At 33.1% G+C, this 24,053-nt stretch overlaps 1 protein-coding gene across 1 annotated transcript in view; it reads left to right on the top strand.

Annotated features, from left to right (window-relative positions):
- SIM1 (SIM bHLH transcription factor 1) overlaps positions 1-21,825 on the top strand; it is a 54,359-nt gene extending 32,534 nt beyond the window's left edge. Inside the window, exons 9-11 of the mRNA XM_072408698.1 lie at positions 10,836-10,998; positions 17,345-17,750; positions 18,600-21,825. Of these exons, the coding sequence (XP_072264799.1) occupies positions 10,836-10,998; positions 17,345-17,750; positions 18,600-19,321 (1,291 nt within the window). The 3' untranslated portion in view covers positions 19,322-21,825. The remainder of the gene's footprint in view (positions 1-10,835; positions 10,999-17,344; positions 17,751-18,599) is intronic.
- The last annotated feature ends 2,228 nt before the right edge of the window (positions 21,826-24,053 follow it).

Raw genomic sequence — 24,053 nt, 5'->3', positions numbered from 1 at the left:
AACTAGAAGTCTTTCCTCCTCATGTAAAATGTGATTTCCATTGTTTTAAAGAGATGTTGTAAAAAGTAGGTTCTTCCTACTTTGGGTGCCACATTCAGAAATGAGAAGAAAAAAAAAGTTCTGTGAGCAAGGATGTATGACCCATAAATCAGGTCTTTTGTCCACCAGTTTGCAATGTGACTGCTTTTAAAATGTGCCAGTTTACTGTAGAAAATGTTAGCCTTCACGGTGGAAACTCCTGTCACAATGTAACATTACATTTAAAATACATACATGAAGGACAATCTTCCTAATTTGGTTTTGAAGCATTGCTGTAGTCATATTGTAAAAACACTCCCTTTTGCTTGTAATCTAGTGATATGCATACCCATGCTTGTGATAGGGGAGAACCTCTTCTAAACACTGAAAAGTTTCTCATAGCCAGTAATCAGATTTAAAGCTGACTTGGAAGTTTGGGGGCCTGTTTCAATAGGCTTTAGGCTTGTGTCAATGGCATAGGTCTGCCAACTGTGTGAGACGATACAGATTATTACAAATTCATTGAGATAAACTACCAAAAGATCTGTGTGCCTTATGTAATAATTCCAGTGCTGTTTGCATATAGCCACTCCTACAAAAGGTAAAACAATTGAAATTGGCAACCCTCTTCCCCATCTGATGCAGATTATTATGTTATTTGGTTCAAGGCATAATCTAATAAGAATACTGCAATGCTGAATGTATTTACAAACTATAAAAAAAATTATGAAGTCACTTTTATCAGAGTTTACATAGTATTCAATAATATGTGATATATAGTACTTCGTTGTACTTACATATTACACATAAGAAGATCATTAAAATTATTACAATGAATTGCAAACAGACAACCATGTAAAGTAACTGTACTTAGGAACAAACTACTGAAGGTAACCCTTGCTTGTGAAATTTCAAACACATTTTTGTAGTTCTGGCAGTCATAAGACACTTATATAATGCAAGCAGAATTGTTAACTGCTCCTTCCTCATGACAATATTACTCATCACCCCATTACATGAAAGTATGATGAACAGAGCCAAGGGATAAAGCTAAACAGCTAATTTATTGTAGGCATCTGTAATAAATAATAACCCTCTTTGATTATTTATAGCATTGCGATAGCAGGGCATAGTCCACATACTACATTATATCTTCATTAGTTGGCTGTTGACAATAGTACTGAGTGATAGAATATCTTACTAAACCTTATTATAAAAGTAGAAGTAGATTTAATTTTGTTATAGTTATGTTTTGGTTAAGTAAGCAGTTTTTTTTTTCATAAAACTGTCATTTTATGAACATGCAATACATTTTTTTCTGCAAATGTCTGTGATTTGGGTTCTTGGTGGTAGGATACAAACATTAGTCCAGTTCGGATGTATAGATTAGTGAACCAGAAAATAGTAGTGTTGCCCAGCTATTCTTTTACTCTTCTTCTTGTGCATAAATTATTTCAAAACAACATTTAAATACAACTTAGCAGCCAAACATTTTTCACACAACAAAAATCTTTAAATGAAAAAAAAGAATATATAAAAACAGGTGTAGCAATTTTACCCAAATCACAGGGTGTCCCTACTGTTTTCATTAATATATTATAGTTCCTTTTTAACTGGTACTTACATGTCTGTGCAATCTGTACAGACACCTAATTGGTAACTGCACTAATTGCCCTATCTTGGGGTAAAATTTTCCTATTTTATCTTAGAGTAAAATAGACAGGTAAAATTGCTTGTTTAGGCAGCGGTATAATGTAAGTGTTTAAGTCAAGTGGGTATATTTTTTGATTGCAGTGAATATTCTAACTTATCTTTTTCGCATTAATGAAAACTAAAACAGCAATTAAAGCCTCTTTAAAAAATTGGTTAAAAAAACAGGGATTCTGACATTCACTGAAACATTCCATAGTGGAGAATAAATTACTGCCATTTAAAAACATGGACCTGGAAGATTCTCCACCAGAGAATCTTTCAGTAAATGTCAGATTAGGCATTAAAACACTTATAAATGCTTGCAGAGACATTTGTAAACACTTGCAGAAACATTTTTAGGTTTTTAAAAGCTGTTCCTATTCAAGTCTAAGGATGGTGCAAAAGATAAAAAAAGCCTCCAGAGCGTTTTGATGGACGTATTTAGGGGCAGAAACCAGGCAAATAAACTGGATGAAACGTAAAGTAAAATCCTGTCTATCACTTTTATGTCTGTGTAGTGCTCTCTGTTACAAATTCTCACAAGCAGAAAAACTATGCTCCCACAAGTTCCACAGAGCTATAAACACTTTCCTAATATGGGAAAATAATAATGTCATATGCCTATGACTGTGAGTTCTTGTTACAAAATCACATTAAAGGCTTATTTAATATGGCAGTGAAATTAAATGGACTATGTATAAAGTGCAGTAACCAAAGCTTTTATTTAATTTCAATTTACAAACGAATCAGTAAATCGGCACAAGACTATTTCTGATTTATTATCGTAGATTACTGCACTTTGCACTGTCCTACTAAAATAGTCTTAAGATAATTATTAAATGATAAGTTAATAAAATCAGAGGGTCAGACTGCTACATGGTTGTTCTATAGAATAACTGCTGCACAAACATAGTTGTCGGCCTTGTCTCTGGGGAAACATAATAATCAGGGAGGAATATTTTTCCTAGTTGATCAATTCTTTCAACAATGTCTGTCAGTTAGGGGCATCTGCACAGGTCAGGGGTTGCCCATATAAATGTTTCCCACCCATCACTATTGCCTTATTTAGGCAATTATCATCTTGTTAATAAAACATCTTGTTATATGGACATATTTCTAGGTACTTAAGGTCTCTGCAAGAACACACGCCTGCAGAAAAACGTATTTTTTATGACATTCTTGCTTTTCATGTATAGTTGTGACTGTGATAGGACCAGACAGTGATCTCTGTCATTGTTATATTAAAAAATCAACAAATATTTCTAAAACCTTGGACTGCATACTTTCTTATAGGCAGTTCAAGACTGCCTGTCCAAACTGTCACAATTATTAAGGAAAAATAATAAATGCAACCATACAGTAAATTACTGTTTGCAAAGCAACACAATTTTGCTTAGTGGTAGATCTCTAGGATGTTGCAAACAAATATTTTAATATCTAGACAAGTAACTGGTAACATCATGCTATAATGGTATATATATATATATATATATATATATATATATATGTATATATATATATATAAACACAGATTAGCATGTGAACAACTGTGTCTCTGACTGCAATGAAGCAGTCAGGTCATTCCTTTTAAGTCCTAAGCATCCTCATGGTTCCTAACAAGCAAGAAGAACACTGTTTAGTATTTAGACATTTTGGAATCTGTGCATTTTGTGGTAGGCAAATAGGCTGTCCAGTCACATAGTCAGGGTTGTATATTCATGTATAGCGAATGATGGGACACTGCTTGGGTATGTTTTAAAGTTCATTACATTTTGTTGATTTGGAAATACTGTACAGTACCTTGTATTTAATTTTAGTTGCACTGATAAACATACTAATGTTTAAAAAAAAAAACAAACTGCTTACTCGGCTGGCCACCGCAGGAAGCCTAACACTACTACATATATATATATATATATATATTTGTGATTGATATACACCAATATGTTTGTGTACAATGTGATCCGTGAAAAAAGTCTGAATACATCTGCTAGCCTACACATGTAGACCAGCTTGAAAATGATTCCTTGGAGGCTAACAGACAAACCTATTTTTTAGTATAATAGATGGGCCAGAAAGCAAACATGAGTTCACCTATTTTCCATATGAATGGGTATGTGTTTCCACTATCCCTGTTTCATGTTTTCATCAATGTTCCCAAAGGAACCAGTGCATTACATTTCCCTCTTAAATACCATGCCAAGTATGTGTATACACTGAGATAAAAATATAGCTAGAAAGGAGCCCTCTGGGCAACAATACTAAAATAGTGAATACGCAATAAAACACTCAATTTTAAAAAGAAAAAAAATATATTTCGTTTTCATGTCCCCCTGGGTATTAGGCACTCCTAGACATAAAAAGCTATGTGCAGAGATGTGAACTGTATTGCAAAGGTACAATGTTTCACTTACAACTGGTAAATATGTAACTCCCCAATTTTTTAACCACTTGAATTAGAGCATTCATTCTAAACGGGTATATGAGCAGCCTTTAAACATCTAGTGGTGTTCTATTAAAAAAGTGATGCTAGCATTGCAATTGTTGGTGATTTTGGTAAGTTTTGAAAATATCTTTAAAATGACAGATAACAAATAATGTATTTAAACAGGAATGATTCTGTGTTTATAAATGTGTGGTTTGTATACATCAAATAAATTTACCTTAGCTGTAACTTCCCCCATGCTGACTGACATTTTTCTCAGTGATATTAGTATGCACAATTAAAGTGATATTGCCTTCAACACCTCATAGTAAGCAATTATCATGAAAGTGATCAGTATAGTAACCAATTTTTGAAACACAAGTCATGCAGGGGATGTGATTCTGGTTTGCTGATCTTTTATTTGGATGTTCTGCTTTCCTCCAATTATTCAGAAATATACTGGTTGGTTTATTTCTTTCACCTAAACTAGTTAGTTAAAGATGTACGTGACATGTGCTATAAAGTTTCTTTAGGGAGAACTTGATATATTTAACAAGATAGAATTGATAGTCTGATGTCCAATCTAAACCTGAAGGAACAGAATACTCATTTCTGTCTGGGCAATAACTGGAGACTTCTCCACGTGTGAACATACCTTAAACTATTCTACCATTCTTAGGAAAAAAACACGGTTCAATCCTATCTGCTGCACAAAAGTACCTGGGGGAGCGGGGTTACTATATAATAAATAAAAAAAGTCAAAGTACATAGGCTGAAAAGTTGTAACATGTAAGTTTTTCACCAAGGCTCAACTGGACTCTAACTCTTAAGGAATTCTTAATATGTACATCTAGAGGACAATGACCTTAGTCCCATCATGGGGGCAATTGGTCAGCAGAGGGCAGGTTCCTCCTTTGTTTGACAGCCATTCCTTTGCAGCAAATTACTCTTATTCCTCTCACCTCCTGCCTAAGGCTGAGCTGGATTGTGACACCCTTTTGATAACTGTCTTTATTATTATAAAGTATTTATATAGCACCATCATATTACGCAGCACTGTACAGAGTCCATAGTTGTGTCACTAACTGTCCCTCAAAGGAGCTCACAATCTAATGTCCCTACTATAGTCATATGTCATTATTGTGGTCTAGGTCAATTTAGGGGGAAGCTAATGAACCTAACTGCATGTTTTTGGGATGTGGGAGGAAACCCACACAGACACGGGGAGAACCTGCAAACTCCATGCAGATATTGTCCTGGCTGGGATTCAAACCTAGGACCTAGCGCTGCAAGTGCAACCCCTGAGCCACCGTACTGTCTCGAAACGTATGCTGGCTAGGCTAATACACTGTTTAAGTGGTTTTACCTGCTTTTCTACATTGTTTTAATGCAGTTCTATGTTTTGCATAAGTTTGAATTCCAGATGCATGGACTGTACATTTTTCATATATTTTTCCATTTAGATTTGCATTAATTAGTTTGATTGCATTTATTGATTGATTTTTCATTTACTTTAGTCTACATGTTTATGTATAGCATAGGCTATATTTTGTGTGTCATATCTAACTAATATGTGTCTGCTTCATTATTTTCTAATTTTCCTTCTCCCATCTAGTCTAGTGTAAATACTTCTACAAACATCTCATAAATCCCTATTCTAATGCTACACATACACTATGTGATTTTCAGTAAATATACCTATTGTAATTATGATCAATTCAAATTGATGTCTGCAAGGTATTACCAGTATTCAATGCACCATCCACTTATTTTGTAAATAATCTGAGTTATGATAGAATTTACCATTATATCTAATCAAAGTATCAATCATTACCCATAAAGTGGTTACAAATTTTTACAACGGTAAAAATACAACAAAAAGAAAAACAGGTCTTAAACCAATCAATTCTTAATTGACATTCTCTACTGATCATAAATCCAAGCATAAATGCAATTGTTTTGATCATTTTTAAATAGATTTGAATGTTTTGTCTAATCTATCTAATTGAAAATATTGCATGGGGTAAAGCTACCTTAACACACACTGCCATTTTTTTTAAAGCTAAACTGTATTTAAAAATCTCAATTGATGATGATGATGATGATGATGATGATAGAGTTATTATGTTCTCTACTGTGTGAGGCAAGTAAAGACAACCTATAAAACTGCTGCTACTCCATGCATTACCATTAGATAAGGTAATTCATGATATAATGGATTGTCTAAATGGACAAGAATATTTGTCTAAATAATAGAATTCAATGAGAAGCTTGCTTTGTCTCGCTGTGTCTAAGCTGACATGACTGATATAAAGTAGATATTTCTAGTATTTTACTTAGTGTTACTATAATAATCTGCCTCTTATTGCGCATATATTCATGTACACAAAATTTTTGTGGAAACTAGTAAATGTTTAGTGGCTACTTTTAAATTAATTAATTGAATAAAACACATGTATCTTCTTTAGGGAATATTTATAACCCTACTGCAAAAAAACACAGCAGAAATGTGTAATGATTATTTAAACATACCTGATTGGTTAGCAAGACTAATAGCATATAATCAACATGCCATTGTGCAAGCCCTATAAACCTTCATTTCGGTCATAATTGTTAACAACTGACAATAATGTTGCTCCTCATGGTTATTTGTCATTGAAGGATGTGAGCATATTATAATCAAGGCATTCAGAGTGCTGATAAACTGGTCTCATAGGGCTATCCATCAGATTAAAATACCAATGGGACCATTTCCATTGAATAATAAAATAGCATTTAGACTTCCTTTTGTATTTTTTCTATGTTTAATGGTATTGTTCAGAAATGTTAAAAGAACTGAAAATATAAATACATTTATTTAGTTTAATGATCTGTACTAAAAGAATAGTACCTGGCATTATTAACAAAAGGAGTTTTAAAAATGGGTTAAGGTTTTTGTTTTCCAAAAGGGATACATTGCTGGGCACTTGGGCACCCAATATTTAATAATTGCATACAATGCTATAGAACATTTTTGGTCAGTGTATTCATAAGTGCAGAAGTAGAAGAAGCCGCTCAATAATTAGGATAGATCACTAGGGATATCAATTAATAATATGTATACTAAACATGTTCATGTGATGGATCTAAGCTACATGACACATGTTACTGTTAGGTTACTGTTTTTCAGTTCTCTTATTCCTATATCCTCACAACATTTTGCCTAAACTTTAAGTCTCTTAGGACTCTATTTAAAAAACAGTGAATCTGACATTCCCTCAAATATGACCTCATGGGAATCAATTACTCCCATCGAAACACATAGACCTGGAAGATTTTCGCCAGGGAATGTTTCTATTCTGCAGCTATTCATGCAGTATATTTGTAAAGACAAAATGCCATGTTTCTTTACATTACAACATTAATTTGCACTTCTAAAAGGGCAACAATATTCAGTCTAACAAAATATACTTCATTTGTTATTTGTAACTAAATGAAAAGGGACATTTAGTTCTGCATAGCAACAAAGCCGTCCCACTGTGTTGAGATAAATGACATTTAGATTATTTAATAGATCTGGAGGGAGATAAACAGATTAGTGTACAGCCTACAGAGACCATTGATCTCACTCATCTGAATAAACAGGTCAGTGAACTAATCATCTTAATTGATCTGTTGAATGTTAACACAGAAAAAAAGAAAGGCAATTAAATCTAATGACTCAAACCTTTTATAGGCACATTAGTTAATAGCAAATGATCGCTGAAGATGCCATGATGAGTTACAGGCCAATTACAACACCATCACCTATTTTTAGGTGATATAGGATGGTATTCACATGACCTAACTGGTAATATTTGTGGTGTAGTTGGTATCAAAAGGTACCTCTTCAAGCTCATTTTTAGGGGAAGAGTAGATACAACAAATATTCAGTCACCCAACACAAACCAAAAAAGTACATATTCACTGCCATTACATTTGTCAAGTAATACGAATCAAATACACATACACAAGTTAATATACATAGATGGCACAACTTAATAATGTCTCATATGATTGCAGCTGCCCTGTATACAGAAAAGTACTAACCTGAAGTCAGGTATAGTATAGGTCTGGGTCACATCAGAGCATGTAAACCCTGGCCAATAAAGAATGACAATGACTCATGAAACATATGTAGAAAATAAGTGGATTTCTCCATCAGCCAAAAACATGAACACATTTAAATACTAACCAAAATATTGTTTAAAATTGGGGTAAAACAACACACAACAGATTCCAAAGTGTCATATTTATTTAACAAAAATGAAGACAAAAGAGAAACCATGTGTAAAAAATGAGTAACACCTCATGATTCAGTAGATTGTAGAACCTCCTTTAGTAGCAATAGTTTGCAGTAATTGTTTTCTGTATGTCTTTATCAGTCTTTTGCATCATTGTGGATCATTTTGTCAGTTCAATAAGGTTTGCGGGTATTCATTTATTCACAGCACTCTAAAGGTCCACAGCTTTTTAAATGTGTTGAGGTATGAACTTTAACTGGGCCATTGCAACACCTTGATCCTTTTATAGTTCAGCCATTCTGTTGTAGATTTGCTGGTGTGTTTGGCATCATTGTTTTGTTGCATGACTAAATTTTGGCTAAGCTTTAGCTGTCACACCGATGGCTGACATATGGGCCCAGACTATGGGTCTGATTCATTAAAGCTCTCCAATTAGTATATAAGCAGTAAATATAAAAGTAGTAGCGGTATATGTATCCAAAGATCAGCTGGCCATCATTACATTACCCATCTTTGTTAAAACCTCCCAAATCTTTACTAACTGCACATGGAGGCTTTTCATAGTTACACAACCTGTAGGAGATTATATGATCTTTATTATATGATAATTATTTTTTGTGATTTTCTTCTTTAAATGAAATTGTCATTTGATGTTGATATTATTACAGATGATGACAGGAACTGCAACAGTAACTGAAAACCTACAGTATTTAGACATATGATTTCTACAGTTTTTATTTTATATGTTTTGAGTTTCCTTGTACATAAATATATTATGTACCACGCATTATAACATAGCAATACATAATGAAAATATATAGTTAAAACATTGTGCATACTAAAGTTGTATTTTCAGGCTGTCAGTATATTTTCATGTATAAAAAAAACATGAAACATGAAATATTGTAAATAAATGTTTATAAAATATGGTTTGGTTTTCCAGGGAATGAGAATTAAATTATAGACATCTGCACTGTTATTCGTAGTTCTGTGATTCACTGTGTGTATAAGAACTGTTTGCATTTGGCATACCAGAAAATTGTTTTAGGAGTTTAAATAAAAGAGCATAATACATATTTAGTCAAGCATTACTGTACTAAGGCATTAAGCAGATTAGAAATAAATGAAAGTAATTAAGGGAGCTGTCTAAGAAATGTATTATATCAGAGACGTGAATCGAATGTTTGCACAAAACATTATGACTGGCTGCAGTTAAGATTTAATCAACTTTGTGTGTGGTACAACATTTGTGTTATGAAAAAAAATACTAATTAACATAGGCAGCAAGCAGTCCCAGTTTTAAGGAATTCATTGTGTTTAAAAATCTTTTGTTTAAAGAACAACCTAACCAGCGCCACCTACTTTCTTAGCATAATAATATAATAAGGTCAGGCTTCTGTAATAAGGCATTCTGAGCTGTAATGATGTACAAAAATAGTTAAACAAACTAAACAATCTGTTTCATTTATTAAAAATTATTTACATATTCAGAAGCATAAAAATGTCTGTTTCTTTATGGTTGCTCAAGGTTCTTACTGTCTTTGCCCAAGTAAGGGAACCATTTAATAGATGAGTATGAAGACTACTATTGGTGGCTTTCTGGCGTAAGATGACATAGTTGAGAGCAGACCTTCCGCTAAAATTGTATTAATGGTATGGTATCAACCAGCTTTGGCCAATTTAAAGAGTTCTGTTATAAATGTATAAAGAGCGGGGTGTCAAGCTTTTTATCAATCAATGGTAGCAGTCATGTTAAAGTTAAATGTTCATTTCACTGCTTATAGTTTTTATGCAAAAACAGAAACAAAAAAAATTTGCAACACACATCCTTATTAAGCTTGATTAGCTAAATGATGATTATGGTCAACTCCTTTAGTTCTCTTCTCCAGTTTAGAAAAACCCACAGGAATGTTCAAAGATTACGAGTGGACTTTACAATTAAGACATACAATTTTATCCCGGACCTTCAATGTTGGTGCATTTACTCCATGGAGGCTCATTTTGGTAATTTAAGCGCCTTTCATGCTCATGCTCAAGAAAAATTTATATCAAAATTTTTAGGTTTTTTTTATGTTGTTCTAGCAGTAACTGTACTTATATGAAAGTAATATTTGACAAAACGTGATATACGTAAGGGTATTTATAGTTGATGGGCATTTTATGGCGTAGGTGCTTTAATCCAGTTGATAAGCATTGATCTAGATTGGTGTTTTAACTGTACATATGTAATGCATTTGACTGGCCACGGGCCAGAAAAGAACACCTACTTTTTATGGCCCATAATATTTTATTATACAGCCTATTTCATTTATTGCATTACTTGTAAGTGTTATGTATATAATTCATAATCTGGAAAATATGAAAATTCTTCATGAATATGAAATCTGAAAACATGAATAAATGTTAATATGTTAAGTGAATGTCAATCTCTCCGACAGGGATACAGAATATAAAGGACTTCAACTATCTTTGGATCAAGTTACAACAAAACCGTCCTATTCTTATGCAAATTCAAATCCAGCCATAAATGACAGCAGGAAGAGCAGTAAATCCCGTCTTCCTAGTGCCAAATCTAAATCCAGGACATCACCATACCCACAGGTAAGAGTCATTGGAATTTAGTTAACATTTCTACCTTTTAAATACAGTCATGATAAAAAGAAATTACACCCTGTTTCTCATATATGGTAACAAAAGCCAAGGTTTAATTTTTTTTTTATATCTATGCTTCATTTAACCCTTTTTGGGTAATGGTAAATAGTACCTTTGTACTTATTCCTCTGGATGAGGGGAAAGATATTTGGGGCCTTCTTATTAAAGGTAGCTTCCAAATTCTACAAAAAGTCCTCACCTACAGACCCCCACACCATTAAGGTCACTTTGTGAGGATGAAGCCTTCGTCCCAATAATGGCCCTTGCATCCACCAAAAAAGGGAAGTACACACTTTTTGCCCCCTCCTTTCCTTCCTTGGCAAACCAGGTTATAAAGGACATTAGAGAGGTACTAGGGGATGGGCACAAATGCTTGCTGACGCCCACCCCTATTTCTTATCCAGGAAGGTCACAAGACTGTGAAAAGATTTGGTTTACATTAAGGTGAGACACCACCTGGGGTTTTTGCTATTTTTTTCTTTGAAAAAAACATACTATATCTATAAGTCACCCTACTATTAACTTGCAAAAGTAATAGTAAAACGTAAACATTAAACATTTAAAATAAAGGTGGCCAAATTTTACTATCATCCACACATGCAATCATGTGCAAGTAAAAAACATATTTTTTGTTGTTTTAAATTTCCCTTGCAAATCCTTGGGTATTGATTAACTTTAGCCTAATTTTGTAAACTAAGGGAAAGCTCTAATCATGTAGTGAAATCCATACCTTTTATTATTGCAAGGTTATTACAAAATTCTAGAAAATTTTTGTCCAAAAATAATGTTGATAGGTTATTAACATTATTATTATTATAATAATAATATTAATAATAAACAGGATTTATATAGCGCCAACATATTACGCAGCATTGTACATTAAATAGGGGTTGCAAATGACAGACAAATACAGACAGTGACACAGGAATAGAGGACCCTGCCCCGAAGAGCTTACAATCTAGGAGTTATTAGTATTAACCTGTATTTCTATAGCGCTGACATATTACACAGTGCATTACTAAGTCCAGTATGTCCCCCCAAAGGGGCTCACAATCTAATGTCCCTACCATAGTGATATGTCATTAGCACAGTCTAAAGTCAATTTGGGGAAAGCCAAAAACCCTAACTGCATGTTTTTTGGGAATGTGGGAAGAAACATGCAAACTCCATGCAGATAGTGTCCTGGCTGAGATTTGACCCTGAGACCTAGCACTGGAAAGGCAAGTGTGCTAACTTCAGAGCCACAGTACATGCCACGGTTTAACATTTTGCTTGTCTACTATTCCTATCACAGAATTTTATATAAGTACTGTAGATTTTTCCAATATGTGCTGCCATCATCTGTGATGATTTTGAGCTGACGGAGTTTAATATAAGAAAACAAATCTGTATATATACATTATTAATAATGAAATCTAACTTACTTACTTAGGCTATTACAACATATTATGCAGCACTCTACAATAAATAGCGGTTGCATATGACAGACAAATGCAAACACTTAAACAATGACAGGATATATATGTACATTTAATCATTCCTGCTTTAGAAATGTGTCTAATATAAAATACCTAATTTACCATAATATTCCTTTATATAAAATTCTGAGTTTCTTTTTTTCTTATAATCTTTTGCTTAGCTGGAATCAATGAGTTATAACTCGTAAGGAGCAGCTATGACACAAATATATATCACAGCTAATAAAGAAAAAAAAAACAGTGTAAACTGATTCAGTGTTTTTCTTCCCGTACTATAAAATAGGATCAATACTGAGTCATGCCATCAGGCATTTAGTGGAAGTCATTTAATAAAATGTTATCATATGAAAGCTAAACTCTAGGCAGCCAGCTAACTGTAGAGCTGAAATACATAATAGGCGAATTGTTTGCTGCCAAATGGTTTCTAAATCAGTCAGGCAATTTAATGACAACCTTGTCAGACATCACAAGCAGATCCTAGCTCTGTAGCAGCGGTACAGCTTTGATTGAAAAGCACCCCTAGCTTGCCAATTGTCAGTGAAGGAGACATAGTACATGTCCCTCTGCTCTAGGCTGCTGCCGGCATGTTAACTGGATGTCTTACAGTGCTGATCTTTTCAGCCTTAGTGCCGCTGTATATGTGGAAATACAGGGAGGCTGATATTAGGGATATTAAAATACAGGTTCTTACTCGGTATCTTTTTTAAAATGCATTACTAGGTGAGGAATTGCCTGCCAGGGGACAATTCACTTTGCTAAATCAACCCAAACCCCCTAACCTTGGGGTTGACTTACTAAAGAATTATAAGCTTCTTTTTTTTTTAAGCTGTCTTTAGTATATTATTACCTGTAAGGTAAGCGCATGTGGCAAAGCTTTGCTTTTTTCACTTTTGCTTGCAAGTGATTGGGTAATCATTGCAGACTGAATTGTTACCTCATTCACCAAGGTACCTGCATTTTTTTTGTAAGGTGCTATTTCAATTTGCTAAATGGCCTAAACTCCTACAGTAAATCACCCCAATTATTGTTTTTTATATTCTTTATGTTCTCTAAGTATTCACTTTATTTTGATCTTCACAATACAATAGTTGATAATTACTTATTATATGTATAATGTTTTAATATATACTGCACATTGAACCATAAATATAAAATGCTTCTTTCAGAAAATGTACTTTTTTAATGTTAATAACATTTTAGTTTCATTCTTTCAATTTTGTTTTACATTTCAGAGACACAAGGGTACATATCATTACTCCATACCAGTTTGCTCTTATAGGCCACTTCAAACTATAGTTATATTCTAGTTTATCACAGGTTTAACTTTTCAGGATTATTGTCTTTAGTTAATTGACACTTGGGACATTTTTACATTGAGCTGTGAGTTTTGCATTATATAATTTTCAGGCATTTTGCTTATTGTTAGGGTTGAGTAAATCTTAGAAAGGAATATGTGTACTTCAAACCAAGAGGGGTGTTGCTCCTTTAAAGTGATTTTAAAGAACCATTTATAAATTTCCCCTTTTATTTAATATATATGTATCGTTCCTTCTTGTTTTCGGGCCGAAAGCCTTGCAAATGTATATGTGTAAAGTTACTACTCAGAATAACTCTTACTGTAAACTGCCTAATAAAGAAAAAGTCTTGACATTAAATATTTTAAAAACATGAATCTTCAAAGTCTACACATGTATTGAGATCACCACATTCAGTCACAATACAAATTATACGGTGCTGATTTTACTCTACAATAGCCGCATTTTAGGTTGTTTTGAAGGATTTAGGTGAATGAATGATTACTTGTAGCTCAGCATTTCTACAGAAGTCTTTGATAAACTCTTGTCTGCACAAAGCTTATGTTTTATAGGAAGCAGATTTTTAAAGGTTCTGACTTCATGTTAATAACTTTGATATGTAACAAATGTCACTTTAAATCATTTTTTGGAATTGTTCTAAGGTAGTATTAATCTTTAGCAGGAGCCTATCGGTAGTTTTGTCACTAGTAAAAACGTTTTAAAGAAGCAGTTGATACTTTACTGGTCATAGATTTCCACAACTACATCATACTAATATGTACTTTATTAAAATGTTTGTAAAGTGTCTGTGGTATCTGTGTTTAACTACATGTAAAACATGTCTGGATTTTTGGAAGAGTAGGGTAAAGCTTGATCCCTTTTTAGGTCTCCTTGTTAAACTTCCTTCCACCCTGACACACTGTCACATCTAGTAAGAGTAATCGGCTGCTTCTTGATGGAGACATCAGCCTTCTCCATAATATCACATGTATTCTAGTAAAGCTCTTCATATCCACACCCATACCAGAGTGGGGAGCCAGTTACCTAAAAGGTTTCCAGACAGCTAGGAAGACCTAATAGGTACTGAATTATTTTCTACTTTTAGAGAAAATGTGAGCGCAGAGCCTCCTAGAATACCCACGTCACGTAGCTCAGTAATCTTCTGGCTGCTACTTCATGTGCATGCTTGATCTGGGAAAATCCATCCTTGTATCAGAATTATTTCCCTGATTAGGTTCAAGCAAGTCCTAGAGTCTAGGACCGAAAGGGGCCTGATTAAATGAATATATTATGTGAATTTTCTCTACTGTCTGTTCGGAGCCTTTGAACTTTTTTCATTGCTTTTCTTTACCTTCAGTTTCCATTTATTTTTATGGGTGCTCCTCTTGGTTTCAACCACCTTAGCAAAAATCATGATGTGCATGGTTAGCTTTTGTATATTTTAATGTAGAATGATCCTTGGTAATCCTACAGCACTTATTGCTTGTACAATTAACCAGAGGAAACACAGACCAACAAAAAATAAAGCAGAAATCATTTGTGGGACAACTCTTTTAATCAGATTTTAATTTTAGCATATTAAAGTGGACGTGTACTGGAATAAAATACACTGTTATGTTTTGTGTATTCTGTGTCCTTTAATCATATGGATTGATGGATCTCCAAAGCAGGAGGGTTGTGAGCGCTTTGCCATTACCTTTAGAGCTATGTATGTGTGGAACTCAAAGGGGGTTTTCCTAATTTTACCCGCCCTCAATAGTGGGGACTAAACTGCTATTTCTGCTTCTAGTTAAATATTAAATAAATATTTTTCTCTCTTGGACATGCACATGGTACAGTAATTTTTTAGAGCACGGGAACATAAAATAATTAGAGTTTCTCATGCTCCAAAATGTGTTATTTTTTTAACACTTTAATAATGTGTTCAATAGAAACCTGCAAAATAAATCTGTATGATTAGCCACAGAATAAAGATGTAGGTGACATTGCTCCAGAATTTGACTGTTGTTTTTAATGTGTGTGGGCAGCCTGTTTTTTATTTACCTAATTTTGCACTAAATGAATTCGGATGCTCTGAAAACTTTAGGCACATTTAATCAAGGTTAGATATTGCAAGCAGAATCAGGTAGTGAATGGTTGTTGTTCATGGGTGGGCATACGAAGAAGTGAGAGGTGTTGTCTACCAGTGCTGGGGGTTGTAAACCCTAGGTCCAAGAAATCGCAACATGATGAAGGGAGGGGTCTTGCGGTACAGTTAAATCAATGTAATTGAGTCTTATTGAGCAGAGACAGATTTTCATTACCTTATCTTATCAAAAGTGCATATTGTATTTTCTACTATGTTTCTTTTGTAAAGACACTACAATTGGTTCAAAGAATTTAAGGTAATTTTCAAATAAAATAAGGGCTTTAAAATGTAATGATTCATTGTGGCACAAAAAAAATAAATGAATGATAAACAAGACAAAATAAAACATTTATATATAAACAAAGCAACAAAAAATAGCTAAGGGAATAAGGGGAGGAAAGAACTGACTGGGTAATGAAAGTTTAAAAGAGTTTATGGGTTAAATAGGGACAACTTTTTTAAAAAAGAAAACATTTTCATAAATCATTCTCTACAAATATAAATAAATATTTTCTATTGCACAACTATTTGAAGACCTACTTTGCCATATGTATTTAATCTATTTCACACACAGAAAACATATTAAATTATATTATATGATCTATTTTATTTTATGGTTATATGTGTTATTTTAAAGAAGGCTTCTGCCATCTGTGTTATACTATAATGCTCAATGGAAAAAACATATTTTTGCTTTCAGGCCTACATTAGTAAAACATAAGATAAAAGTGATTTAATGGTCACCATCTGGTCAAAGTGGAAGACATCTGTGGCAGGTACACATTAACAGGGAAAATTTAAGTGCTGCTGCCATAATCCTAGATAAAGGAATTTTATTCTTTTTGTAAGAGCTCAAGTTTGTTTTATCTATCCTTTTCATCTTCAAAAGTTCTTTAAAGATGAACAACAGCCGGCATCTAAAACAATTTTATGATTTAAATACATTTGAGAGACTTGATACATTTTATGCAAAAATACATAAAGCAAATATCACAGTTAGTTATTTTATCAAAAAATTATTTCAGTTTTCAATTACTTTTGCAGTTTGTGTAGTTACGTGATTGTTTTTTGTTTGTTGTTGTGTAATGTTTTAAATAGTTGTGCACAGGCATTTGCAAAATATCTTTGTAGATGTTAAACAAGAGGACAATGAAAATACAATGGCTGATTTACTTAGGGAGTCATTTTCTGTCAATTAGCTGCATGAATCTCTTTTTTTAAATTCCTCTGAACGTAACTGAAGAGGAACCAGGATAATCTGTACTCCTTCAGTAAATCATCACCTAGATGTTATAGCATGGAGGGGACTGAAATATATATTTATGTAAGGAAGACTGTAGCTTGAAATAAGTATTTTTTCTTATTATTAAGAAAATATTATATTATTTTTGCAGTATTCAGGTTTTCACACTGAAAGATCGGAGTCGGACCACGACAGTCAATGGGGTGGAAGCCCTGTAACTGACACAGCTTCACCACAGCTTTTAGATCCTATAGAAAGACCAAACTCCCAACAACATGATGTGTCCTGTGCATATCGACAGTATCCAGACCGAAGTGCTTTGTGCTTTGGATTTACTCTTGACCATTCAAGATTAAGCGATGATAGACACCACCATAGCCAGTCCTGTGAGAATGGCAGATGTGAAGCTGGTAGATACTTTCTTGGAAGCCCACAAGCCGGCAGAGAAACATGGTGGGGATCTCGTTCTGCTCTGCCAGTGCCAAAATCCTCTCCGGAAAGTAGAGATGGTTATGAGAACTCCATGCCTCATATAACTTCAGTTCACAGGTTACATGGTAAGATAAATTTATGTAAAAACAAAATTTAATTTGTATCCACATTATTTAGTTTAATGTATAACTAAAGTTGCACATTTGAAAAAAGGTGATGTTGGTATAAAATGCAGGAAAAGTGTTTTTTGTAAGTAAGTGAATTTAGGTTCATACAAAGTGTTACTGGACATTTACCCTACTTGAATATATCATGTGATCAGTTTTTGAATACCCTAACTGAAATTAATTACAGGATTGTAAACAAAAATGACCAAAAACAATTAACAAAAATTAAGTCTCTCTCTCCTCTGAACTAATCAATGTGCTGATTTTCCCCAGTGTCCAATTCATAGGGCTAAGGAGGACCAACAACTCTTTGATAGGGTTTATATATATATATATATATATATATATATATATATATATATATGGTATGGCCATGATAAGCCATTCACTTCAGTGGTTCAGTCAAGTGAAGCCAAAATTATTCTTAGAATGCAGATCATTTTTTACTATTCATTTTACTATACTGCTGGAGAGCCATACTGTCTTTTTCAAACTTTTTTTGTAATTGTTTAATCAAGTGTTAGATTGTTTTAGTAGTAGTTTTGGAAATCAGTAAAATCACAAAATGGTTCATTTTTAAAATGTTTGACTGAAGATTACAAGAAATAGTTACCATTTCTAAAAAAAATTTACTCCTGAACTTATAGTGTTGGCCTTTCATAAAAAATTTGCAGATGCCATTGTTAAATTGAAAAAAAAACTATTTATCTTTTTATGCTCTTTCTGCATAAAAAGAACATTAAGTAGAATTGTACATTACATTGCACAATGTGCAGATTTTTACTAAATATTTTTCTTGCCTTTTAGGAAGAAATCATTGGGATGAAGACAGTGTGGTCAGTTCACCTGATCCTGGTTCTGCTAGTGAGTCAGGGGACCGGTACCATAATGAGCAATATCAGAACAGTCACCATGAACCAAGCAAAATTGAAACACTTATTCGAGCAACACAGCAAATGATTAAAGAAGAAGAAAACAGGTTACAGCTACGTAAATCTAGCCCAGATCAGTTAACTACTATTAATGGTGCCGGAAAAAGGAACTCAATTTGCTTTGCTAATTACCAGCAACCTCAGTTATCTGGAGTTTTGTGTCGAGGTCCATCTGTTACTAGCACATCTCCCTGTGACCATCTACAAAGAGATGCCAAAATTCTGAGCCCTCATGATAATGAATATGAAAACAGTCCTACAACTCTTTCCAGAATGAGCAGTCCAAATTCAGAAAGAATTTCAAAACCAGGCGTAACTATAGGAAAAGACTACATAAATACAAATGTGTCCCCTCATCAAACAGTGGACCACTCTGCTTCTCCAAACTACTATAGTGCTCATCGACCATATTTAGATAAACATTCTTACACTTTTACTGGTTATGCACTTGAACATTTATACGACACTGATTCCATTAGAAACTATTCATTGGGGTGCAGTGGATCACACTTTGATGTGACTTCTCATTTAAGAATGCAACAAGATCCTTCTCAAGTGCACAAAGGTACATCAGTTATTATAACAAATGGAAGTTGATAGATTTGTTTGATATGGTCCATGTATTATAATCATTTGCAATGAAATTAAATTCATGTAATTGTTACCACCATTTCATGAATTACAGTGCGCTGGACGTGACATTACGATGGTTTAGGTCTGCAGTTTTATTTAGAACTGTAACTGTTCAACTTTGAACTAATATTATTCAATGAATGATCAATGAATCTATTTGTGCAGTTTTAAAAATATAGGAATTTCAATGTAGCTAAAAGTGTTTGTTAAATATACTTGCATGTAAATAAACACCAGTTTTGAAAGAAAAAAAAAAAAAAACTAAAACTATGCACAGAGGACTTGAAGCAGAATTGAATGTCTTATGTATACACATCCATAAATGCACATATGAAAGGAAATTTGAAATTAAGTGTTACCTTTACAGCATAATTTCGTTTAATGTATACAACAATTTTCATCTCCTAATTACATGAAGGAAATATTCTAAATAAAAGGTTTGGGGGTAAAATGTTATTTATATTTCCAATGCCAATACTCCACCCACTTTCATACATTCCCATATCTAACATTTTTTAATGTCATCCGTCATGGTAAAGCCATCTAATCGAAACAGATTATGATCTCAATTATTTTATTTTTTACTGCAGATTTAGAAAATTTCTGACAGTATCCTTTATTTTTCCTCTACGATCTTACTTGTGTAATACATTTCCATGGGAAACACATTAATGTGTGAGAAGTGTGTGAACCTACTGCTTCAAATACAATATAGTCACATTTAGAAAAGTATTATATGCAAAATGATGTACTCAAATAGATTTTGAAACTGGCATAGCAGAAAAAAATTACCATTTCAAGAGAAATTTTCATTGGTTACTAAACCATGCTTGTCTATTTTGATTTTAAATATTTTAACAACAAAATTCCTGATTAAATTTGTTAACAGTTACTTGGTCATTATAGTATTACATTCTTTATACATCTTTTGTGTTAACATGTTTGTGAAATTTACTTAATGTTTAATTTTAGTTTTGTAAAAAATAACCATTGCTTTACTAGTTTTTCATGTATTCAAGCAAAATGATAACCAAGTTGTAAAATAGTAAAACACACGATCACAGGTAACATTACAAAAGTCCAGCAATGTTTATTTTATTTCTTTAATTTGTAGGCACTTTTCATATTGAATTAAACTTTATACCAATATTTAAACTTAAAATTCATAATTTATTTGCATGGTATTCAGACATAGAAAGTTAATGATATTTTTAATAGCAAGAGAAATGCAATGAAGAACCTATTTCTCAGTTACTGTTTTACAAGGACAGATCCTGTTTCCGGATGGCAAATACTATGCCTAGTTATAATACAAAAAAAAGGAATTTAAGGAACTTATAACCCCCCCCCCCCCAAAAAAAAAAGCACACTAACTTGGCATTTTGAAAGTAGCTTGGAATATTGTATCCACAGTCCAAAATATTAATTGTAGTCATACATCAGTAATCAAAACTATGTAACATTATAAAGGCCTGATGGTGACTTACTTATCGGCTTCTACAAAATGTGTTCAAAATACTAAATAATACAAAACACATATAAATCTCTTTCTATAGAAATATAATTTTGTATGAAACATTCTTTTGTCTTTGGCACCATACTGACAGCATACTATTCTAATATTGATGATATATTCTTAGTCATGATCTCTGCAAGACATATATACTACCTATAAAGTCAAAGGATGAGCAATAAAAAGTTCATAGCAACATTTAGTTAATGGAAATGCTTAATAAACCCTCATTAATATTAATAATTTGATGTCCAAAAAATTTGGGTGGGGGAGAATTTATTTTTCAATTATCTATGTGCTTCAACAGCTGCAATCTGCTGTTGTCTGCAAGTCCATTTCATGTTCTTCTTCTAGGTGTTTCTGCTTACAGAGAACTGAAGAGGAATAAAATTGGAAGCCCTTGAAACAGCAGATGCAATGTACAGTAACATAGAGTAAAATTAATACTTGGGCAAAAATGCTTCTTTCAAAAATCTAATTCTCTATACAAGATTTAACAAAAATAAGACAAGATCCTTGCCAATCTTTAAAAAAGGACACAGTAAGCAGTGGACAGCACTTTAAAAATCAAAGGTGTGTTTACATGGGGATAAAACAGTGTCAGCTATCAGAAAAATATATCCAAAAGCCAGCCATGTTTGCTTTAAGGACTGGTGTCTTAAATTGCATTGAAATATTTATGAAGTCACACTCAGCCTCAAATACTGAAATGCCTTGCAATGTATATTTCTGGTGACATTGTAAAATACTTTCTGTAACTTGAAGTTTCATTTTGGAATGTAATGTAGGAAATAACTAAACTATGTCAATGATATTGCAAAGTGCTCCCATTTATAATTATTTATATTGTAAATAGCTTTCTGATGTCAATTTCAAGTTCATTGTGAATAATACGTATTTATTATGTGAAGATTTTCTTTTCTTTGGCTTTAAAATACAGTTAAAAAAACTCTTATTTATTGTATCTGTGTTTTTTTTTTATAAATTTTGAAAAAAGTTTCAAAACGTATAGAACCTTTTTATTATTAGTAATATCAACATTTAATGCATCTAATTTGTTATTTTTTGTGCAGTCCTTTTTATCCTTACTCCAAATACATTTTATTTACTATTTAGCTGGAAATATTGGAATATGGTAACTACATGATCTACCAATCTCACATGCTACTTGACTATGGCTTGGCTTGTGCATCAAAGGAAATATTCAGTTGCTAAATGTGAAGGGATTTACAGCATATACCCAATAGCCCACAGAAGGATTAAGTGCACTATGGATCCTAGGCTCTTTTCAGTTACTGTTCCCCCCACCATTTAGGTGTGAAAAAGCACAGGCAATATTTTGAAAAATAAAAGGCTAATAAAGTCAAAAATTATTTAAAAATTACTAAAAAATTAAAAATAATAAAGTTATAATTAGCATGGAAGCACAAAATGTTCTCAAGCATTTGGAGCATTGGTCAGTTATCCATTTAGAACTTAATATAACATACCACTACTAATACCAGTCAAAATGGTTCTCAGTCTACGTGTGCATGTGCCTTAAGATGCATATGAATCAGATTAGAGATATGTTGTGATTCTTAAGATACTGTAAGTGCTATTTACTTGCAGTAAATACAATGGAATTGCAGTTTTATGGAAACAAAGAGGAATGTAGCAGTAGAAAAAATACAAGTGCCCCATCATACTTCCCCTTTTTAAATGTATTTTTTGTTTTACTTTACTTTTTTTTACAATTACACAGGGATGACATATTTTTTATAGTATAGAGCAGGTGCTCCGCAAGCGGGGTTGCACCAGTACTAATTTACATCCATTGTCTGCCATAGGAAAGTCAATGAAGGAATAGCTTTGTGTATCTCTGTAGCACCATGACTAAACTACAGTACTATAGCATTAAATAATGATACAACTGTAATGAATTAATTAGGACTTCAATTTTTAAGATTCATTGAGGGAGCTGTACTGCTAAACTAAATAGGGTAAATGGAGCATGGACAGAGTAATGCAGCATGAATAGATTGCTACCTTGGAAGAGATTTGAGGCCGTAAATGAGATCTATCTATCCATCTATCTATCGATCTATCTATCTATCTATCTATCTATCTATCTATCTATCTATCTATCTATCTATCTATATGTCTATTTTCCTATCTATCATCTATCCTTTGGATTTTTAACTGGGAAACCAAGTTGCTATTAAATTGTTTCTCTGATCTATAAATAAGATTATTCATCAAAATTATTGCTCTATTTACTTGCTTAAAAATATGCCACATTTAGTTTTGGCAGTTTTATGATGGGAGCATTTATTGCATAGTTGAAATGGGTTCCTGCGGTATGTCAATTTCTATAAAAAGCAGTAAAATGCTTTTAATGATTGTAAGAAGAAGGCCAGATTAGAACTCTGATCTGCAATATGTGTCCAAACAGAGAAATAACTTTTTCAATTGTGTATTGATTTTTAAACTCTGGAGAAATAGATAGCACCAATTTAGTTTAAGGGAAAATAAATCAAACAAAGAAAGCACTTTCAGCAGTGTAAATAACCGCAACACTGGCATCTCATCATACAACTCACTACATTTGCATTTTTTTTAAACTGATACCGTCTTTGAAATTAAAGGCACAGTAACCTTAGGCCTTCATAAATATATACAGAGACTTAAGGTTATTGATTTTGATTTATCTATGATTCATTCAGGTAATGAAAAAAAGCCAAGTTTTAGTCCTAAAGCAGACCTAAACTACACCATCAGACATAATATTTCATATTTATTCTCTCTTACTTGCATTGAAATGTTTGCCCTTCTAGCGGCACTAGTTATGTTAGCTTACATCGGGCAGCCATCTTGTGTGTGACATTGCTTACCCTGCAAACTTGTTTTTTTTTATTTGGATGTGGAATCAAAGGGCAGATTGGCAACTACATAGACTTAATGTGGTGCAGCTTGCAAATGCTTGTGTAAGTGTTTTTGTTAGAAATTTCAGGCACTTTTTACTCCTAGAAAGTGTCCAGAATAAAGGGAGGGAGGTCCCCAGACGTTATATTGTGTGAGTCTAAGACTGTTAAGACTTTGGAATCTGGAACCCCCCTTTGAACAAGGGGTCCAAGGATATCTGCCCAGTCACCCTGGGTAATGAGTACAAGTGAACTATATACTCCTTACTGATTCCCAGAA

Source organism: Pyxicephalus adspersus, chromosome 4, assembly GCF_032062135.1.
Source record: "Pyxicephalus adspersus chromosome 4, UCB_Pads_2.0, whole genome shotgun sequence".
NCBI lineage: Eukaryota > Metazoa > Chordata > Amphibia > Anura > Pyxicephalidae > Pyxicephalus > Pyxicephalus adspersus.
Note: the sequence above shows the minus strand (reverse complement) of the source record. Positions and strands in the feature narration are given on the sequence as shown.